The 22,375-nt window shown below is 31.3% G+C and overlaps 2 protein-coding genes across 3 annotated transcripts; one reads left to right on the plus strand and one right to left on the minus strand.

The window, feature by feature from the left end:
* The first annotated feature begins 382 nt into the window (after positions 1-382).
* LOC118045742 (uncharacterized) lies at positions 383-2,087 on the plus strand. The gene is made up of 2 exons (XM_035054442.2): positions 383-995; positions 1,721-2,087. Exons 1-2 carry the CDS (start codon positions 453-455, stop codon positions 1,802-1,804), a joined length of 627 nt encoding a protein of 208 aa, XP_034910333.1. The 5' UTR covers positions 383-452; the 3' UTR covers positions 1,805-2,087.
* Positions 2,088-7,453: 5,366 nt separating this feature from the next.
* Positions 7,454-9,571, minus strand: LOC118045743 (uncharacterized). Of its 2 annotated transcripts, none has more exons than XM_035054444.2 (2): positions 9,006-9,571; positions 7,454-8,746 (listed from the first exon to the last, which is right to left on the minus strand). In XM_035054444.2, exon 2 carries the CDS (start codon positions 8,742-8,744, stop codon positions 7,593-7,595), a length of 1,152 nt encoding a protein of 383 aa, XP_034910335.1. In that variant the 5' UTR covers positions 8,745-8,746; positions 9,006-9,571; the 3' UTR covers positions 7,454-7,592. The 2 variants fall into 2 exon arrangements, with proteins under 2 accessions (XP_034910335.1, XP_034910334.1); XM_035054443.2 differs by having other exon boundaries at positions 7,454-8,810.
* Positions 9,572-22,375: the final 12,804 nt, after the last annotated feature.

Below are 22,375 nucleotides of genomic sequence, written 5' to 3' on the forward strand. Positions count from 1 at the left end.
TTCTCAAGTTTTTCCCTTTGCGTTCTAGTAAGGGTATTATAGTCCTCTTACATATAGTTGCACCTTTTCCTCTTCACCATTCATTATATAAAACAGAAAAACATGAGTATTATGTAATTATGAATATGCAAGTTCAATGGTAGAAATCAATAGGTGTGTATAGATGAAAGCCTTGGATTTAAGTTGTGACACAAATAAGGGTGCGATTATAATTTTCTACAGATGGGGATTTAAACAGAAACTTGATTAAGAATTTGCCTTATTTAATATGTTTATCAAACGGCTACTAAAGTGGGCCCTTTTTATTAATAAACGATCTAGATCTAACAAATCATGACCGTTGCGTTTTACTACTGGGCCCTATATATACAGAACTTCTATTGCTGCCAGCCTACATCACCACGTTCTCATTCTCGATTCTCGCATCCTCCACCTCTCTTCTCTCTTAAGAAATGGATCGGAATGGCATGCTTGGATTGGCACTGATGTGCATTATTGTCGCCGGTGTCGGTGGTCAAGCACCGGCTGCGACACCAACATCAACTCCCGCGACTCCAACAACTTCTGCCGTGCCAGTAGCAGCACCATCAAAACCTACAACACCAGCTCCCGTATCATCACCACCTGCGGCAACACCAGCAGCTTCTCCACCGAAACAGACGGTTTCAGGTCCAGTTGCGGCTCCATTGGCCACACCACCTCCATCCGTGACTCCAGTTAGCTCCCCACCGACTCCAGTTCCTGTTAGTTCTCCACCAGCAAAATCTCCTCCTTCTCCCGCGCCTGTTGCCTCCCCAACTAGTGCTCCACCGGCAAGCACTCCAGTTGCTCCACCGACCGCAGAGGTCCCTGCTCCTTCTCATAGTAAAAAGAAGCCAAAGAAGCACCTAGCACCAGCTCCTGGTCCGGCATTGTTGAGCCCACCAGCACCACCAACGGAGGCCCCTGGACCTAGTGCTGAATCCGTCTCTCCTGGTCCAGCTCTCTCTGACAACGTAAGTCATCATTTCATCTTTATTTATGAGCAATCTTATGTAACATGTTTGATAGGGAAATGTTAGGCATAGATCTAGAACTTAAATCATAAAAACACAGCAAGTTAGATCTAATTTAAGTTTTTTTTTAAAAAAAAATGGTATTGAAATTAATATATAATTGTCATGTACTAGGTAAATTTATTGCAGCTCAACCTGTTTTGTTTTGTTTTTTTTTTTAATATTAAAATCGATTTTTTTATTTGTTTATTTATGATATTAATATTTTCTGAAAAAATAATATTAATATATTTTTAATAAAAAACATTCTTAAAAAACACATTTGAAAATATTTGCCCAATGATTTAGCAATTTTTTAAGAAAATGAATAATTCATTTCAACATAATGTTTCGTTTTATAACTTTAAAGAATGGGCTCCGAAGATTTTAAATTAGAACTGTAAAACCAACCCTAATTCAATTAAAATGGAAAGATCTTTGTTATGGGAAAAAGAGAACGATAATGCTCGTAATAAGAACTCGTTTATGTTTTCCTAAAATTGAGCCGACCACCGGGCTTCTTGTCAAACGTTGGCACGAGTGGCTCATCGGCCGACAACTCTTGATTATATTTCAGAAGACCCAAAATCTTTTTTTTTTTTTTTTTAAATTGTACCTCCATTCAATTTAGATCTTTATATATCATGATTGAATCGAGACATTTACTCAATTATTGAATATAACAGAGTGGAGCGGAAACAATAAGATGCTTGCAGAAGATGGTAGGAGGTTTGGCATTGGGATGGGGTCTGCTTGCTTTGATCTTCTAGAGAGAGAGAGAGAGAGAGAGAGAGAGAGAGGGAGAAGATGCTTTCATCATATTACTTCTGTAATATTATTATTTTAATCTTTTGTCCCCCATGTTCCCTTAATTATTTCGGGCTCATCCCATCTGATATATTTTTAATTTCACATTTTTTGGTTAAATTATTTTTGGTACTTCCCGGCTTGCGGTTTGGTTTCGGGGGGTGACATCATTTGCTTTGTATCTTGTAGTTTTCTATTCACTGCCTTTATCTTTTTTCGATTATTATAGGTATGGTGATTCTCTGATTTTCTCCTCCTTTTTTCCGCTTTTACTTTATTGAACACCCCTCGTTTCTTGTGATTAATACAAAGTTAATGGCTTCAAGGCATGTTTTTGAAACCCGGACGGGCAGGCTGATTTAGTATCTAGTTGATTTAAAGCTAAAACTAGGTCTGAATAAAAAATAAAATAAAATAAAAACCTGATGTGATTTGGTGGATGGATCTGGTTAAAAATTTAGTAATAATCTATTGATTTTTATTTTATTTTTATACTAAAATAATATTGTTTAGGTTAAAAAAAAATTGACTCGGGTCTTAAACCAAATTGACTATTAAACTGGGGCTGAAAACTATGCTTTAGGGGATGACTTAAAATAGTGATGTTTTACTTTTTTTAAAAAAAATTAAATTAAATTTTGATTAGCTTATGTGTGGTTTATTTCAAGTTAACTTTTAGATCGGCCATATCCTATATCAATTTACTTCTCTTAGTTTAATAGTTATGGTGTTGGGTCTTTCTTTCGTGGGATTGTTACGCATAAAAAAACGCAAGGGAAAGCTAAAGCTGCGGGAAAGAAAGAGGGCAGTGACTATTGAGCACGGAACTGGATTTTGATTCGCAGCTGGCGAGATCTGTTAAAAACAAAGAGTAGTCTTATTTCTCGCAGTAGATAACGAGAGAGATGCAATGGTGATTCCAAGGAACTCTTTATTTTCTTTTTCTCCGGGAACAGCTGAAACATTAGAAACTGCATTAAACTGCGATTCTTTTTACAATTTTGAGCTAGTTAAATAATCTACATCTGCTTTGTCAATCCTAGTTAAATTTTATATAGTGTTAAAGCAATATTGCGATTTCTAATTAGCATAAATGGATATTAAAAATTAATGGTGGAAATATTGGTTAAAAATCAAACAGTGATAAGTCGGAAATGAATCTAAAGGTGAAAAAGTAAAATAAATATATTTAAAAATAAAAGAATGAACCTAAGGATTTAGTGGAATAAGTAATACCATATATATAGAATGATGAAACAAGAAATTTAAATTTTTGTGTAAAATTATCTTTGGACTAATTTTACGCTATCAAGTGTAATTTTTTTTCCGACTGTTGGATTAGGTTGATATTTTATAAAAAATCTCGTAATATATTGATTTACATTAGGGTAAATTTTCAGAACAATTCAAGTTCGGAAAAGCTATGCAAAAATATTGACAATCGATCAGAAATTCTTTTAAAAAAAATCTTATTAAAGGTAAAATGATCATTTTGAACTTAAAAATTAGAAAAAGTTAGCCTCTTCTTCCTTAAATTGTCAGCAGAACTAGAAATAAAGAAGAGAGAGAAAAAAAAGAATTACAAGAGCTAAACATTAAAAATTCTTGAGAGAAAAAATAATGGACTTGGGTGTATCTATACACCCAATCCCTCTGTTTACTTCACGGAGAAGAAAAACTAGTGTCTCATGGTTTTCATCATTTGTTATGGAGCCTATAATTAATTGGAAGAGAAAATGATATATGTTAGTGTTATCCAGTGCTTTCATAGAGCCCGTTTGGCATTGCTGCCAAACCGGTGTTTTGTAAAAATTCAAATTTTTTTTTTTTTTTTTTTGCTAAAATTGAGTGACGGTTGTACTTTCTGGATCGTTTTGATGTGCTGATGTCAAAAATGATTTTTAAAAAATAAAAAAACATCATTTGCATGCTTTTTGGCAATATTTGAAAAGTCCATCAAATGCTCATCATCTTCTTTTAAAAAACGAACGGTATAAGAAAATAATCATTGGATTCCTAATTAGCAACTTATGAAACAGTACACATGAGACAGAAAAAACATTGCATTATTCCCTTCTAAATCAACAAAATAAATAGAGATTACTTTTTCGTATATAATCCGCCCAATTATTTGCCTTTAACTTTTCTTGTTTGTCAGCTTGTTTCTCGTCACAGTCACGCCCCACACACATAAAGCTCCAAATGTCGCGCCTTAATCATGGCATATTCCCGGGCCAACACTGCCTTCTCTCTCTTCTTTTTTCGTCGTTTCCTCCCTTCAATATATAGTTTGCATTAGATTGGGCTGTGTTACGCCGTGAATGTATTTTATTTATTTTATAAAAATTAATTTTTAAATTCCGCCAGCATTTTATTTTTTTTAAATATGATTTGAGTTAAAATGTTTACTAATTAAATAAGAAAATTTTATTTTAATGAAATAATAAAAACAAAATAGACAATAATAGTAAATAAATGAAAACAAAAGGGATCACGATAACCTTGAGAATTTTTTCTTTCAAGAGCATAAATCGATGTAGTTCAATTTTTCAGCCAAAAATATAGAACGATAACATTTGATAAAACAAACAGCTTGAAATCTAAAATAACATGATAAACATGTAACCAAGACAATAAGGATCGAGTCGGCCCAGTTAACCTGTTAAATCTGCATTTAATTTTATGAGATCAGGATAAACTTATAGGAAAAAATTAAAGAAAACAAATAAGCTAATTTTTTGAATAAAAATATTATTGAATAATGAAATTAGAAAGGAACATAAGCCACAAACAGAATATCAACCCTCGTTAACTTTTCAAACTCATGACCTCATTCATTAAACCTAAAACACTATATAAGGAAAAACCATGAAGCCTAATCTCTAATAAATTAAATACTAAAGTATGAAATTGAGAAAAAATAAATTACACAAAAGAATCCAAAAGAAAATAGCAATTAACAGAATAAAGATAAAAATCAATATAAAAAAAAATTTGAAGGCATCGACATTTTTTTTTTTATTGGAGAGTGAAATTGAAAAGAAAAATAACTTTAACAAAAATATAAAAAAATAAAATAAAAAATAAGGACCAAATTGGAAAAAGAAATAATATATACTATAAATTTAGATTGAAGATTGAAATTAAAAACCAATAAGAAATTAAAAACTAGTAAAACCTTTACCAAAAGGCCAAGAGAAAAAAAAAATTAGAAATCAAAAGCACAAAGACCAAATTAAAAAAAATAAAAAATTAGGATTGAATGATGAAATTTAAAAAAAAAAAAAACTTTTACATATGGACCAAGAAAAAAATTAGAACTCAAAAGAATAAGAATTGAAGTTCAAATACCAACAACAAAGAAGATCAGGCTATAAGTTTGTACAAAATAGAGAGAAAAGAAGAAAAAAAATAAAGAAAGCCTCACCAACAACAAACCACTTAACTACTATTGACACGTGCCACACCAACAAGCGAAAGATACGACGATGCTTCCAACAACATAGTAGAAGGGAATTTTTGTATGTTAGAAGGTGTAGCATGCATCACCCATAGTGCGTGGGTGCCTCTAACAAGACAACAACTTTTTTGAGGGCCAAGATGTAATTTTAGAAGTTGAAATATTAACAACGAAGAGGATCAAACTGTATTTTTTTTAGAAGTAGAGAGAAAAGAAGAAAACTAAAGAAAGCCTCATTAGCAACAAACCACCAAACCACTACTGACACGCGTCACACCAACAAAATAAAGATACGATGATGATTCCAAAAACATGGTAGAAATGAATTTTTGTATATCAGAAGGTGTTGCATGCGTCGCCCATAATGCGTGGGGCGCCTCTCACAAGATGACAACTTTTTTTAGGATCAAGTTATAATTTTAGAAGTTGAAATACCAACAACATAGAAGACCAATTTATAATTTTTTTAAAAGTAGAAAAGAAAAGAAGAAAAATAAAGAAAGCCTTACCAGCAACAAAACCACCCAACCACTACCAACACGCACCACACCAACACGAGAAGGATACGATAGTACTTCCAATGACATGGTAAAAGAGATTTTTTGCATGTAAGAAGGTGTCGCATGTATCGTCCAAAGTGCATGGGTGTCTCCTATACGACAATAAATTTTTTAATTTAAATAATAATATTTAATCAATGTAATTGCCCTCAATGAAACTAGTAATAACAAAAAAAAAAAAAAACCATTTTTAAAATATCAAAAGGCTCCTGAACACATGTTTTAATTTTTCTAATTTAAAGGGTAAAGTTGTTGTTTTACTATCTTTTAAAAGGGAAAAGAGAAAAATGCACTTATCTATCATTTTCAAATTTTTTGACTTGGAGGGTAATTAAGTCATTTAATGACTAATGGGTTGTGTAAAAAGAACAAAATACCCCTAACACCAAGGCATTTGATTTTCTTAGGAAGGAAACAATGGTAAATACATTGTCACAATGAATAGTAATTTGAATCTATGTGTATAGTGATTTTCCCTTTCCCTTTATTTTTTTATATTTTTAAATCATTTTCTTATATATAAAATGAAAACTACTTCTTTTTTAAAAAAAAATATCTTATAGTTGATGGTGCATTTTTTTTTTTAAAAAAAAATATAGCCATTTAACATTGGGATTTTTTTAGTTTCCTAATTATTTGGGTCTAGCTTAGACCAAGACCAAAGAGCGCTTTATCAACTATTAATAAAGAAAAAGTCAGGCACAAGCCTTGTGCCTAGGCTGCTAGGCCTAACATACTTGGGTTTTCATTAAGGCCACACATGTGGGTATTGTCTATCAATGCATGATTATTATTAATCTTTACCCCTTTTTAATAATTGTTTTTATTTAGATATAGATCTTTTTATAATTTGTTTTAGTTGTATGATACTTTAAAGAGATTAGTTTTATTTGAAGTGAATTTTTTCTCTCTTAAATTTTATATAAATTAGCTATATTTTTATAAATTTTGTATGTAAAACAATAATTTGGTTATTGGCAACAACATTTAGTCATAAGATAAAATTAATGAAAATGTTAGAAAAAAAAATGATAATCTGTATAAAAGATTTATATATGCCTCTATCTTTTATTTTTAATATGAATATTATGTTTTACATTTTCATATTTAATTAGTGTTAATAATTTTTTTTATTTATCAGTTCATATATTTTTTAATTTATATTTATAAAGCATAAACAATATTTTGTTATTTCTCAATTAAAAAAACAGTACATGAATATATATTCATAACATAATTATTATTTTTCATGTTGGAAATTGATTTAAAATTCTATCCGCAGCGTAAACAATGTTTACATATTTTAATTAAAAAATCATGATATTTTAAATTACATATAAAACATTAACACATTATTTTATAATATTCAAAATTAATTTTAATTCTACTAAAAATAATATATACTAAAATACCAAGACTTTCTTCCTTGGGAAAAAGAAAAACCCGAGTCATTATTATTAATATTTTTTAGATAGAAAACAACTAAAAAGTTGCTAGAATTTTAGGTGAGCTTAGGTTTTAACGAACTCAATCTCTCCATGAAAACAAGACTTGTAGAGTTGCAGCAGTTGTAGATTGCAGTGCCCGTTCACTTGAAAAACAAAGTTATGAGCACAATTCAAATTAAAGAAAAAGTGAATCCGAAAAACAAAAGGCTGAAACAAAGGCAATGATAAAAAGAATACAGGCATGCGAGAGAGATTTAAATATATATATATATATATATATATATTAGATAGCTTCCTTTTGATGATCAAGAGAGGTAGCATGTGGGAGCTCCTTTATCCACTCAAACGTTCGATGACGTGACATAGCTTGCTTTCCCTGCTGCTGCATCAGCTGCTTTTTCACAATTCTTCTCTTCATCTTCAACTCTTGCAGCTTCTCCTCTATGGACCCTCTTTCACTTTTATCATTAATGTCATTTCCTGCGCTGCGACTCCTGTCGTTACTGCTTTTCAAGGCATCAATGTTCAAGGAAAATGGTTTCACTGCACTAACTGAACAGCTACAACCACTTAATAACCCTTCCCTTTTTTGCAACAAACTCTGTTTCCTCCGTTTCTCCATGTTCTTCCCACAATCATTGCTATCATGTCTACTCATATTCTTGATTTTGCACCCGCTTTTACTGCTGTCACTGCTAATTACATTAATTTTTCCACATTTCTTGATGCTTGAATTGCTTTTGCTGCTACTAGAGCTACTGTTTCTACTAACAGAATTACGGACCTTAAGATCTTGTAATTCAATCTCTGGTGTACGGATCAAACCCAGTCTAAAAATGTCCCAAAATGAAGAATTTCTCGGTCTGTTACAGGCTGCATTTCCCAGTGAGGTACTGGAAAGTCTAATTTGAGGCTTTGGACTTCGATGGGTTAGAAACTGGTTTTGAATTTTTGGTTTTATCATTCCTGTGCTGGCAATAGCAGAGCTTGTGTTGCTGCTGCTTGATAAGTAATGACTTCTGCTGCTGCTCATGCCACTGAAAGTGGTGAAAACACCAGTTGAATTGTGGTCCGTGGAGGCTGACCTTGATGGGTTCAAGCTGCTGTCGCTCTCGAACTTGTTACCACCACTTTCTGAGCTAAATGAGAGACGAAGAGGGAGAATTTGGCCTTGAAAGAATATATCATCAGCTGCACACATATCTGATTTCTTAGAAAGATAGCCATCACCACCCCAGGGACCGAAGTCGAAATCTTCTTGATTTGTTTCAGTTCCTTGATGAGCTTCTTGATGTCTACTTGATTGATTGTTCTCTTCTTTCATCCTATTGACTGGTAAATCACACAGTGATAATGCTTCTTCTTCCTCATCTTCTTCCTCTTGAGCACTGAAGTCCGAATGCTCTCGTTTCTCTTCCGCAGAACTTGTAGCCATTTCTGGAAGGTAAAAGTAAAACCAAAGGTTTTGCTCAAATACTGTCGGGGTCCTCCTGTGAGGTAACTAACCAAGAGATCGAGATTTATATACAAAGAAGAAGATATTTAAATATGAGAAAGAAATATAGATTTTGAATAAGCTTGCATAAGAGAGAGGAAGAGACAAGTGGAACATAAAGAAGTATTCCAGAAAAGAACAGAGAAATGGATAAGTCAGCAAGTGTGTTGCAGGCTACCCAAATGCTGCTTTATTTCTCACCTACATGGGACCAAAACACACTGTAGCTACTCAGCCGACCATCATCACCTGGGCAAGAATGTTTGATCTCTCATTCTCAGAATATTATAGGATGTTGATGCTCGTGTGGGGCTAGGGACAGTTCTGGTATGAGAAAATCTGGTATGGTCACTTCCGTTTTCTCTTGCAATTTTGGAAACGCAACTCAACTCAGTGTCACTCTGTGATGGACAGCTTTGTTCGGCACTAGAGGTTTAATAGGGAGATTCATTAAATGGATTAGATTGTTTGGTTGCAAACGAGATTCCTCACTGTATATACTGTAAAAAAGTCCCCCTTGGATATGTGATGGTGGCATAATTGAGATGGAGACTGGACAGGAGGGGATTGGTGAGGTTTTAATTAGGAGATTTAAGGGTCGGTGAGTGGGATTGATGTTGCTACAAGGTTGAATGTTTTGCCGTGGAAATGGAAAGGAGCTATATCTTTAATTTTGCTTTATAATAGAAAGGACGTTTAGCATGCCGACCAGATGAGATAGAAAAGTAATGGCTTATATTGAACTGCATTGGCTGGAAGCAATGCCTTGTACGCTTATAATGATTCTTCGAAGAAGGGGTTGAGTTGTGTTTTGATATAACATGAAAGGGTGATTGTACAATTGAAAAACCATGAAAGATGTAGAGGTGGTAGCTGTGGTGTTTGTTTTGAGAGTGTGAAAACATTACTGGTGTAGGTCATGAGTTATAAAAGCTGCAAATGGAATGAATGCAATTAAACACAATTGTAAATGGAATAAATGCAACAAATATTCGAACCATAATAAAATCATAAACATTAACAGGTTAAGTAAAGCTTAAGTTAGCTATACAGGTGCAGGAAGATAAAAACATTTAGATCATAAATTATAAATTTTATAATATATTTAATTTACAAACCTAAAAGATATAAAATGCCTTGATGTTTATCATCACTATCTATAGCTAAAAAGGAAATTTTTATATCAAGCTACTACTTGCACATATTAACCTTATCACAACCATATTAAACCTAGTAAATCTACACTTGCACACCCTACATTGTCATTAGGGCCTATATATACTACCATGTGAACTTCCACAACAACTATATTTTTACTACTCTACATAATGACCTGAGCCTCCTAATAGTCCATAAACAAGACATAATTAGTTCATCTCAATAACTCAACTTGACATCATATATATATATATATATACTTTTTATCATCTCATTTTCAATCCATTTTACTTTCACTATTGCTGCTACTTATAGTATATGTAAACATTGCTTTTATTCCATATATAAATCCTTAGAGCAACGGTCATTCACCTATCATATATACTGGCCTACACTCATCCATCATCTTCTAGTTTGATTATTAACATCACTACTCATTACTTTATCTTAGGACACATTTGTTGTCTTAATCTCCTATTTTTCATTAACACCTTACCTTAATCTCCTTATATAAGTTTTCCAAGTAAACTAACCCTCTCCTATTAGATACACTTTACTCATTTGTGTTTATTTCTCTGTCACCAACCCTTACCTTATCATACTTACAACCTATCATGAGCTTTTTTTTGTTAATTAATTTTCCACACTTTTTTTGCTATTAAACAATCTTGTGCTTAATCTCAATTAATACCATTACTCCCCGCCTCATGGAATATTCGTTAAACTATATTAGTCACCTTTAAAACTTTCACTACAACTCAATGTCTTGTTTAAAACTTGTTATCCATATAGTTGTAACATAATCCCAGTTATCCTCATAATGATGCCAACTAAATTTGATCATCCACTTAAGGATGCCAATAGATCTGGCCATCCATATAAGAACGCCAATAAAATCTGGCCATCCATATAAGGACACCTCTCAAATTCGGCCATTCACACCTCTTGGTTCTTTCACTTTATTCATTCTTTTCTTTTATACTTTCAACATAAAGATTTTGAACATGCATTTAAAGGATTCACAATTATAAAATTAATAAAATCTTAAAAGTAATTGTAAGGTGTTAAGGTGTCAAGCACCTTCTTAAAGTCTCACGTCATATAGTTGTAACCGATTAACATGCACTCCTTGTAACCTCTCCTGAACCAATAAAATTCAAACCATCACCAATTTTTCCACTAACACTCAAAATTGACACGTCCCATCATTATTTAATTCAAAATCTTTTTTTTTATTAAAAAAAAAAGAAGCAATTTTCTTATCATTTCACATATGCATATAATGTTTAATACTTCATGTTATAATAATATAACACGGTTTAGTATTTTACTCATAACTGAAGCTGTAAACCTCGATTTTGGGCATGGCTAACTAGTCAGTCATTGGAACCTTTAAAATGTAATTTTAACTTTTTTATCACAAACAAAAAAAAATTATAGTACAATTCTGAAAACCAAGTCGAATCCAAGGGAAATTCATTTAATATTCCTACAATATACTGAAATAAAATAGAATGGGGGATTTGAATAAAAAAATTAAAGAAAAAAAATTCTAAAAATAAATTGATATGGTGTTAACTTAGTTCAAAGGCCTAGACATCTATTCCTATAAAGGTATTGATCATCAAAGTAAAATGAATATTCTTTCAATTTCAAAAAATAAATCTGATGTCTCTTAAAGCTAAGGGGGGTCAAGGATATTTTGAGTAAATTAATTAGATAAATCTTTCTAATCAATTTCTTACCATCAAGCAAATTTAATGTTAAAAAGCAATTTTAATTTACTTGACAGTAGTCTTAGGAGCAAAGTCTGTAAATTTTATTTTAAGCAACATTTCAAAAGCTTGAGAAATTTAACTTAGTTTATTTCTCCCTAATAAATTCAAGTGATAGTTATAGCAATCAAGTTAACTTCTTGGCTTATTATTCTAGTCCATGACAACAATTACGAATTGAAATAAGAACATGTATACGATCTCAAAACAATTCAATAAGCATGAACAAAAATCAATAGCATAATTCTAAAATAAAGATAAATAAGTACTTGAATATGAAAAAATTACAATGATAACATTACTTCTCACAACTTAATAATGAAGATGGTGTTTATTCCCCTTAAATTAAAAGCCAAAGTTTAGTTCATAGCTACTAGAAAATTGACAAAAACATATAAGAAAAGAATGTTGTCGAGCTCTTGTTTTAGCCGTGTTCTTCCTATTTATTCTCTCCATTGGCTGCCAAATTTCTTTAGGATTTTTAGGCTAATTAGAAGTCCTTATGCTACTTAATTCCTTCATTCTTTATTTGGTTCTTAAGGTTGGTTAAATCACTTAGAATTTGTTTTGAAAATTGATTCTACTGCTATTATAACTATGTTGTAATCTAAACTCTATTGCAACTTAAACTTTGTTTCTAACTTGATTTCTTGAAAATTGATTCTACTGCTATTATAACTATGTTGTAATCTAAACTCTATTGCAACTTAAACTTTGTTTCTAACTTGATTTCTTGCAATATCTGACCATTCCAACTGTATTCTTTCATTCATAGAATGTTATAGGATTGATTTACACTTTCTTGGATCCTAAGGCCTACTATTTCTATATCAAACTCTCAGTCATAGTGGGATGCTCGACACCATTAGTTTCCTTTTATTCTAAAATATTCTTTGATTTAAGCAAATGTAACTTTTCAAAGTCACCACGTAGTTTTTGTAGATGTACCTTTCTCACATTGTCAGCTCCTTGGTTTGACTTTTTTAAAACTTCTCATGCTTGCTTGACGGTGATTGTGTTGGCCACTATCTCAAAAGTGATGTCATCCAAATATTGGTGGATGATTGTTAATGCTAGTTAATCATTCCTTTGTGCATTTTGCACGGCCTCCATTTGGGTTGAAGTCAACATCACTTCATTTATAGTCTTCTAGAAGCCTTTTTCAACCATCTCTTATACATTTTAGAAACCTTTCTCACATTGTTAGCTCATTGGTTTGACTTTTTCAAAACTTCTCATGCTTGCTTGACGGTGATTGTGTTGGCCACTATCTCAAAAGTGATGTCATCCAAATATTGGTGGATGATTGTTAGTGCTAGTTAATACTTCCTCTGTGCATTTTGCACGACCTCCATTTGGGTTGAAGTCAACGTCACTTCATCTATAGTCTCCTCGAAGCCTTTTTCAACCATCTCTTATACATTTTGGAAACCTAGCTAAGCTTTTACTCGAATAAACCAAGTTTAATGATTGTCATTTGTCAACCTAGAACATTGAAGTGGAAGGTTTGAATTAGCCATGTTAAATAATCAAATTTAAGCTCTGATACTACTTGTTAGAAAAGAAAGATAGGGTATGATAGCTAATTTATAAGAAACAATAAGAAGAATGAGATGAATAATATTTTATTAAAAATTTTCTTAAAAGATACACATTTCTAACTCTTTTCTACATCTCTCTCAACTTATATATAATGCTTAAGATTACAATCTTATTTATAAGCCTCAAGTCCTAGCTAATTAAAGAATTAAACTATTCAAAGGAAATCCTAAATCTAACATCTTAATTAAACAAGGATTATAATAAACTAGTTTATTACAAATCTTTTTTCATCAAAAATTTCTATATTAATTAGGATTCCTCCTTTAGCTAATATTAAAACTCTTATAAACTTTCTTTAAATCCAATTAGCTGGTTAATATTCAACTTCAACACTTTAAGTTTGATAAACCTGATTTTAGGCCTCTTGCTTCAATTAGTTTTGAGATTCAGACCATGTAGTAGGATGGCATAGTGTTTGACAGTATCCTAATAGTCAGTGATGAGAAGACCACAAACATAGAGAGAAACAACATGGAAACGGGAGTTTGAAGTTAAGAAAGAGATGTGAAAGGCTGAAGAACAGCTGCTGGAGATGGCATCTCCAACTTTCAAGTAATATATTAATCTCAACCATAACTCTTTGTTAATTTTTTTTTTTTTTTGGTGATGGAAATGATTGTACTCCTCATCTCTGGTTATTCCATTTCATATCCTATCAAACTTCTTCTTCTTTTTTTGCAGGGCTGCCATTGTAGCGCTGTTTAAACAAGCACAAACACTCGTAAAAGATTAAGATTTATCCCAACTAATTGAAGCCTATAACATACATGTTTGAAGTGCCAATCACTATGATATTGCGACGAACAACCAAACACAAGACATCGATTTGTTAATAAACAAGAAGTTATTATATAACCGCTCGTATAAAGAAATTAAAGGAAATTAACGAAGTGCTCTTTCTTTATTTAATATAGATATATAAAAACATCATATTGTTTTTAAAGGACTATAACACCATTAATCGTGTTAGTTGCCGTAGGAGAAGTCTCAAGAGGAGAGAGCTCCGCCAGAAATAGTTGGCGCATCAGTTGCACCGGCGCCACGGCCAGTCTTCGGCTCAAGATGACCTTCAGTCCCATACGCTTTACGCTTGTAATCCTCCAAGTCTCCGTAATTCACGTAAGGACTGTCCTTAACTGGGAGACCCTCTGAGTTTACCTTCTTGTCTTCATGAGAACTCTCTGGCCTTTTCTCCATTTGCTGCTCATGCTTTTTCTCTTGCTTCTTCTCCATTTTCTTCCCTGATCTCTGAACTTTTGATGTTTCATCTGATGCATGGGACACCACATCACATTATATCCCGTTTTCTCACTTGCTGTGGGCTTGACAAGTGTATTGTACGTGTCTACATTATATGTGCTGTGAGCTCTACGTGTCAAGTGCAAATACGCGAGCATGCTACTTGGTTTTCTGGTGTATATTACCCCTTTGTTTATTATAGCTTGCTCGTACCATTACAACAATCCTTATATTTTGGAAACAGTCAAAAGACTTTGTATTTTGCAATTTCAACGTGCATATAAATCAACTTGCAATTATGTGTCACCCTGTTGAGCGCTTATGAGAGATTTGAATATGATTTTCTTTAAATATAAAGCTGCCTGGCAAACAGCCAACCCGGTATTCCTGTAATGGAAGCATGGTTATTTAATATGGCCCAGGTCAGCCGGTAAAAGAGTCAGGTACTATGTAACATAACATGATTTCGGATTTGTTAACTTTAAAAAATAAAAAATAAATGCTTGAAAATAAAAGTAAAGAGATAAAACATATGAATTTGTGCTATATATAATTATTTCACATCAATTTTTTTTAAAAAATGTTAAATATATAGCAATCTCACATAAAAAAAGTTAAAAGAAATATTCTTTGTAAATATAGGCTATTAAATAATATATAAGGCTAAATATTTATAAATTAATTATATATTTTTTAGGTTTATTTAAAAAATATATATATAAAAAAAATTGGATTTTACTCGAGTTACACCATGCCACGCCACCCATGTTCTAAGTTGACCTAGTGGGTCATCCAAGTTTTACTGGAACAAATTTTATCTATTTGAAACTTGATTAAAGTCTCAAATTATTTAAATTCTAAATTAATTTATTGAGTCAACTCAAGTTTTATAATAATTATTAATGAAAATATTAATAGATGATATTGAAATTTTTAAAAATTAAAAGATAGAATTTAAATTAAAAATTTTAAACTATATTCAAGTGGAACATTGATGAATTTGAAAAAGTTAAACTAAATTTTACCCAAATTAGCGCCTATGAACTAAGTTCCTTAAAAGTAATTTAGATCGACCCAAATCTTGCTTCAAATTACAATTTCAGTACAAGTGTATGACCTTGAAGTAAGCACTTCAAACACGAGATTATAACACCATTTGACGTTTGCTACCACTTCGTTTTATTTTTAATTTTCATGTAATACAAATTACACAAATCTCCGTTTACTTCATGCTATCTAAATATATTTTAAAAACACGATAAAATTGTATGCACTAGACTATAATCTTAGCTATTAAATCGGGTCTTGGTGTTGATATGTCTAAGAGGTCAGGTCCCGAATTTTATGAGTTAACCTGAAAAAATTAAAAAAAATTTAAAATTTAATATTTCATATGAAAAAAAAAACTATGTTGTAAATAATAAAATTTAAAATAATATTTTAAAAAGAAATTATCTCATATTAAAAAATATTATGTTATACTTTTAAGTTAAAATATTTTTTTTTAAAAAAAACACCTTATGACTTAGACTAATAAGCAAAGGATCAAATATAAAGCTAGCAAGGTCACGTCAAGGGTGAGGAAGGAATACACCGTATGCATCATGTCAGTTGTTTTGTGCAGAGAAAGAATCATTAAACCCTTTCTGGCTTCATCACAAGCAACCAAACACCACACAAACCCATAAATTGAAAACAGTCTACTGCTTGTTGCCTCTCTCTCTCTCTCTCTCTCTCTCTCTCTCTCTCTCTCTCTCTCTCTCTCTCTCTCCTGAAACTGTGAGTTTGGTCCCTTTTAAACCTTCAAGTTACAGTCATCAATCGTCACTCCCCAACTCGATCAATGGGTGCTCATTGGTCTTCTTGAAACTCCCCAACTGTCGCAGCTTTTGATTGGGGGAGCCTCGAGCTTCTAGTATATGACATTAAGGAGTATTCCTCCATGGAGTAGTCCACTCATAGAACAAGCATGTAAGCGAAGCAAGAAAAAGGTGTTTCATTTTTCAGATCTCTCATCTTGTCAACAATACACATTTTTTTATTCAACAAATACATCTTATGCTTAGAACGAGTTTAAGGAGGAGGGGGGTCAGGGGGCACATGAAGGAGCTGCACTTAAATCCGGGCTAGAAGGAAGAAATGGGAACCACAACGCTAACCCTTAAGATCTCCAAATCTAGAACCCAGATCGACTTGCAATCATCTCAAGCGGACCTAACTCCAATGCACCGGGTCTCGTCCGGGTTTGCCCAGGTCTCCCGGGTCATAGGTCGACTGGGTTTTTTCGGGTTGTTGTCCCAACCGATTTTTTATTAAACCCGAACCAGTCCAACTACCGGGTCGACCCATCAGGCCGGGTCGGGTTTGATAACTATGATTAAGATAAGTGAAATGCTTTATAATATGTAATGTGGCTTTTAAAACAAATATCTAATGCATGTTGGTAAAACAAGTAAAAAAAAAGTCACCCATTTAGACTCTCTCTCCTCTCCTTTTTTTTTAGGGCCTGTTTGAAATTGTAATAATGATGGTGGTTTAAAGTATTTTTTGTTTAGAAATGCATTAAAATAAAGTTTTTTTTATTTTTTTTAAATTATATTTGATATCAGCACATCAAAATGATCTAAAAACATAAAAAAGTTTCATTTAAATAAAAAAAAATCAAAATTTTTAGGAGCGCAGTTTGCACTGTGTTTTCAAACACTCCTTAAATATGATGTTCCGTGTCTTAACACAAACTTCCATGTATTTTCTAGTTTTAAGATTGTACAAGTGTCACAAGGAACATCGAGAATAACTATATGTAAAAAAGATTAAAAAAAAAATCTCCATCTAATTTTATGTTAACTAAAAACCGTAATTGATCTTCAAATATTTTGGGTAAGAGGTTGATTATGTAATATGAAAGATAGTCATCATTCTATACATCCTGGCTAAAATAAAGTGCATTGTTGTTTGTTTTTAATGATAAATGTGTCTAATGTGTTTACATATCATGAGTTTACCCAATCTAATATATATGTGTTGTTTATTAAATTAATGTTAATGTTTTATAAATGTTTATAATTTTTTAAAACAAATATTGTCACCATAGGTGATGTTTCTTATCGTAAGAGATTGACTGGATGATTGAAAGAGTAGTACTGAAGGATATTATTAGGGCACCGTTAAAAACACTGAATTAGATTCATAAAATGATGGAAACAAAATTTTATTATTGTTGTTTTTATAATAAGAAATGGTACCTTGAAATATTTTTTTATTGCATCTTATAACATTGCCCGATAATGGTACATCTATCATAATTAGGAATGGCAAACATGACAAAATTATGAGAAAACAATTATTTTCTTCAAAAAAATATTTTAATAGCATTTAGTAACCAGTCTCACCCAATAACATTGTCCAATGATGGTACATTAGTTATAGACATATAACTTGAAAATGTTTTAAAGTGATGTATTAAATGATTTTATTACCCATCAATCATAACTTATGACAATGCTTTATAATAGTATATTTGTCATTAGATAGAATTGTTAAATGATAAAATGATTAACACAAGAAATTGATTTTAGTATGTGCTTTTTAATATTATGATTTTTATTATCTATTAATCACACTCTAAGACAACGCCTACTTATGGTGCATTTGCCATTAGAAAATGATTAATAACACCATTAAGAAAAATGTATAATCTTCAATTAATTAGATATAAACCAAACCAATCACTATTTTATCATACATCAATATCAAAAAAACATCCATACTAACAATTTTCCTACAATTATCCAAAGCATCTCATCATAATAATATTTCAAATATTTGTTTAAAAGTCATAAATAACAACCTCACCCACATCAACCCACCACTATACATCAAACCATAATCACACCCTATGAAAATACCCAAATATGGTTTATTTTTCATGGGAAGTATTGTCCATCTAACATATAGTCACCATCAAACATCAATTACACCCTATAACAATACCCAAATGAGATGTATTTTTCATAAGTAGGATTACTTATCAACCAACACAATATTAATAGCAAAAATCACTTCCATCATCTAAGATTCTCAATAATCCATATTAACAAAAATAATGAACATCAACATTATTAACATAATCAACTACTGGTTATCAAAATTCTTAATCACATCCTATGACAATACCCAAATGAGGTGTATTTTCCATAGACAAGATTACCCTCAAATTACACATCCAAAATTAATCCACAACCAAAACAAACATAAGCCAAATAAATCACTTTTAACACCCTTTCAACATGAATTTCATATATCACCGACAAGCAACCCATAAACATTTAACAACCCTAAAAAAACATCTAAATAACAATAATTCATATTTTATTATCTAAAACATCTCAACATATATAAAAAAATTATTCAAAAGCTAGCTTGGTTAATATCAACCTTCAAGAGTTTGCTAGATGTTGCTGGGATCGGGAATGACTTGTTGGAATTTGGAATAGTATTGGCATGTCGGTTGAATTGGGTAAAGGATAATCATACTATTGCATATGGTTACACGCACTGACAATGTCTAGTGGGTGCATGGTCTAACTTATTTGATACATCAGTTCTTCCTCTATCTTCTGATACTAGCAGTAAGAAATCATCCAGTTTGAATGCCCAACCTCCTTCTCTTTTTATTATGCCTCTACTTTTTCTTTTTATTTTAACTTCTTTCTTTCTTTGTTCAGCTTACATGAGGTGTTACCATGGTGATCATTTAGTTGTTGCTTACTACTTGGTGTTGGCTGGCAATTTTAAATGCTTATATGGGAGAGAGTCATGGTTTTCTCCTCTCTTTTTTAGAGAGACAGTTTTTTTTTTTGTTTTTTTAGGGGAGAGAGAGAGTGACAAGTTTTGGTTTTATTTTTTTGCTTGGTTTTAGTGACTTTTAGGAGAGAGTTTGGTTAAATGTGAGTGGGGATAATTGCTTATATAGGGGTCATTATTTGTGCGTGTGGGTTTTTTTTTTTTTTTTTTTAACTCCCCCTTTTGTTTATGAGTGAGGGTGGATTTATTTATACTAAGCAAAATATTCCTTTCACATTTGGGTTTTAATCTCTTAGTTCTCTTGTATTTTCCAACACCTTCTAGAGTCTTCTAAAATTTCCACTTTTTCCAAACAAAAATGTTCTCCCTCTCTTTTAAACAAAATCTCCTTTTTTTTTTCTTTCTAAAATTCAAATTTTATAAACTAGTCTTTATTAATATTTGCCCAATACATTTGACTCATTGAAGAAAACAAATCTTGTTTGATTGATTTTCTTCTTCTTTTTTTTATTTTTTTATTTTTAAAAAATATTATAAATATGAAAACAAAATGTGAAATGGTAAAAAAAATAAAAAATTGCCAAAAATTGGCCAAATCATGCTAAAAATGTAATTTTTTTGGTATTCTTTTTTCATTTGTTTTTAAAAAATATAAGGGTTAAAAACAAGTGATGACAACAAGCACACACTACAATCTCATCTATGCATTTTTTTAGTTCCCTGGACTATGCAACACAAATTCTCTATACATAAACAATATATTTTCTATGCAAAGCAGATACCATATTTTAAGCTAATAGTTGTTTTTTAAAAATATGAAATCATCAACTTCTCTACCGAGCATAGCAAACACCATAATCCCCACCAATAGTACAACTCCATTCTACATGTAAGTATCTACAATTGCAACACTACTTTTCATGCTACACAAGATAAGCATATATGTCCAAGGTTTATAAATACATTGGTCACTAGGTAAGTTAAGCAAGATATTTCATACATGATCATAAACCACCTAATAATTTCAAGAACCATTATCAACCACCCAACAATTATTGGATCTACAAATAATCATACAACAAGTCATTCAACTTCATAAATAAAAACATACAATATATAAATACACACCCTTTGCAATTTCATAAAAACTTTATAAACAAAAAGTTAAAATTACTAAAAAGATGGAGGGAGAGGAAAATGTAAAGCCAAATATGCATGTTCTTACTCATATTATCTATTACTTTCTTGTTCGATTTCTGGTGTTATTTATTCTCTTAGTTCTAACCTTGTTTTGGCTCTTATATTGGGTGATTCAACAGTCAATTATTCTTAAATCCTATCTTAAACCATCTTTTTAATGACTGACTACCATGTCTAGTTTGGGTTGAAATGTTATGTGCCTAACATTGAAACACTATGACTTACCTTTATATCTCGAGCCAATACCATAGGCATACCATAAACTTGATTTATATAGGATCCATTAGTTACTCCAACCTCCACCCATAATTAAGGGTTGTGAGAAGGATGGATGGAACTATCTTCTCTATATTATACAGCCATGTCGATGTTAAATGAATCCTAAAAAAAAGGTCAAAATCCAAAATTAATATTAATGATGCAAATAAATATTAGTAAGACAATTATAACTATCCACAAATACTTACAACAAATGCTTCCTTTATACTATCAATAAATATTTTCACCTATTTCCCCATATTCCCCTTCCTTATATGAGTTTCCTCATATAACTTCATTTTAATAGGTTTGTGTCCAAATTGTTTTTCCTACAAAATAAATAGTTTGTAAAAAAGTCTAACAAATAAAGAATAAAATAAAAATTAAAGAAAAATAACTAAAAATGCAATAATGAGCTCTTACCAAGTTCTTTTCATGGTTCACAAAAGGAAGTACTCCTTTAGTGTGCTTGCTCATTGAACCATAAGTTTTTTTTGTTTTTAAAACCAAATCTTGGGCGCCCTTTAAAACCATCTAATTCCAAAAATTCTTGAAACTTAGCCCAATTACCCTAAATGACATGCCTCAATCTAAAATTTCTCCATAACCCTACATCATCAAAGTCAACTCTGTTCATTATATATGTGTGGGTATCATACCAAAAATCATGCAATCTTTTACATGAAATTCACTAAACAAAAACAAGGTAAGGAAATAAAAGATTATATTTTTACAATAATATAATATTTTTTTGCTTGATATTTACCTAATTGCAAAGTGACTTTCCCATACTTGCCTAACCCCCCCTTTATTTTTCACATCCCATGATATATTTTTTCTTATAAACAATTTGTACATTAATTAGTTTAAAATTTCAAAATTTATATATTAACTTAAAGTATATAATATATATCTAACCTTAAACTTTATCCACCAAGCTTTTACCATATTTATTCAATCAGGATGATATTAAAGTTGACTCCATGGAAATAATGGTTCTTCGAATGATGATTTAACCATAGATCTTAATATTGATAAACTTGAAAATCAATTCATCAAAGTCTTTTTTATTTAATATAACACTTAGAATAACCTAATAAAAATAAATAACTTTAATAGTGAGAAAAAACTTGACTTACATAGTGTGATCGGTCTTTCATTTGTAATAAGTTTTCCTAACATAAAGTCTTTACAAGAAGGAATTTAAACTTCATTACCCATATTGGACGAGCCTTGGTTAGTAACATGTTCTTCAGGTGTCTTTTCATGATCAACACCTAAATTAATGACATAATTATGATCACTGACAGTACCACTTGATGAAGCAATATCCTCTTATTCGACTTGAAACTTTTTCTCCTTTAAAACAAGATATCTAAAAGGAAACAATTAACACAATGCATGAGAATAAAATAGCCCTCCTTATTCTTAATATACAATACCTGAAAAAAAAACAAAAAAAAAAAGCATTAACAATTCATACATGCTTGAGAATTTATAATTCTTTTAGGCAAAATTGAATTGACATTAGCA

This window comes from Populus alba, chromosome 5 (genome assembly GCF_005239225.2).
Source record: "Populus alba chromosome 5, ASM523922v2, whole genome shotgun sequence".
Lineage (NCBI taxonomy): Eukaryota > Viridiplantae > Streptophyta > Magnoliopsida > Malpighiales > Salicaceae > Populus > Populus alba.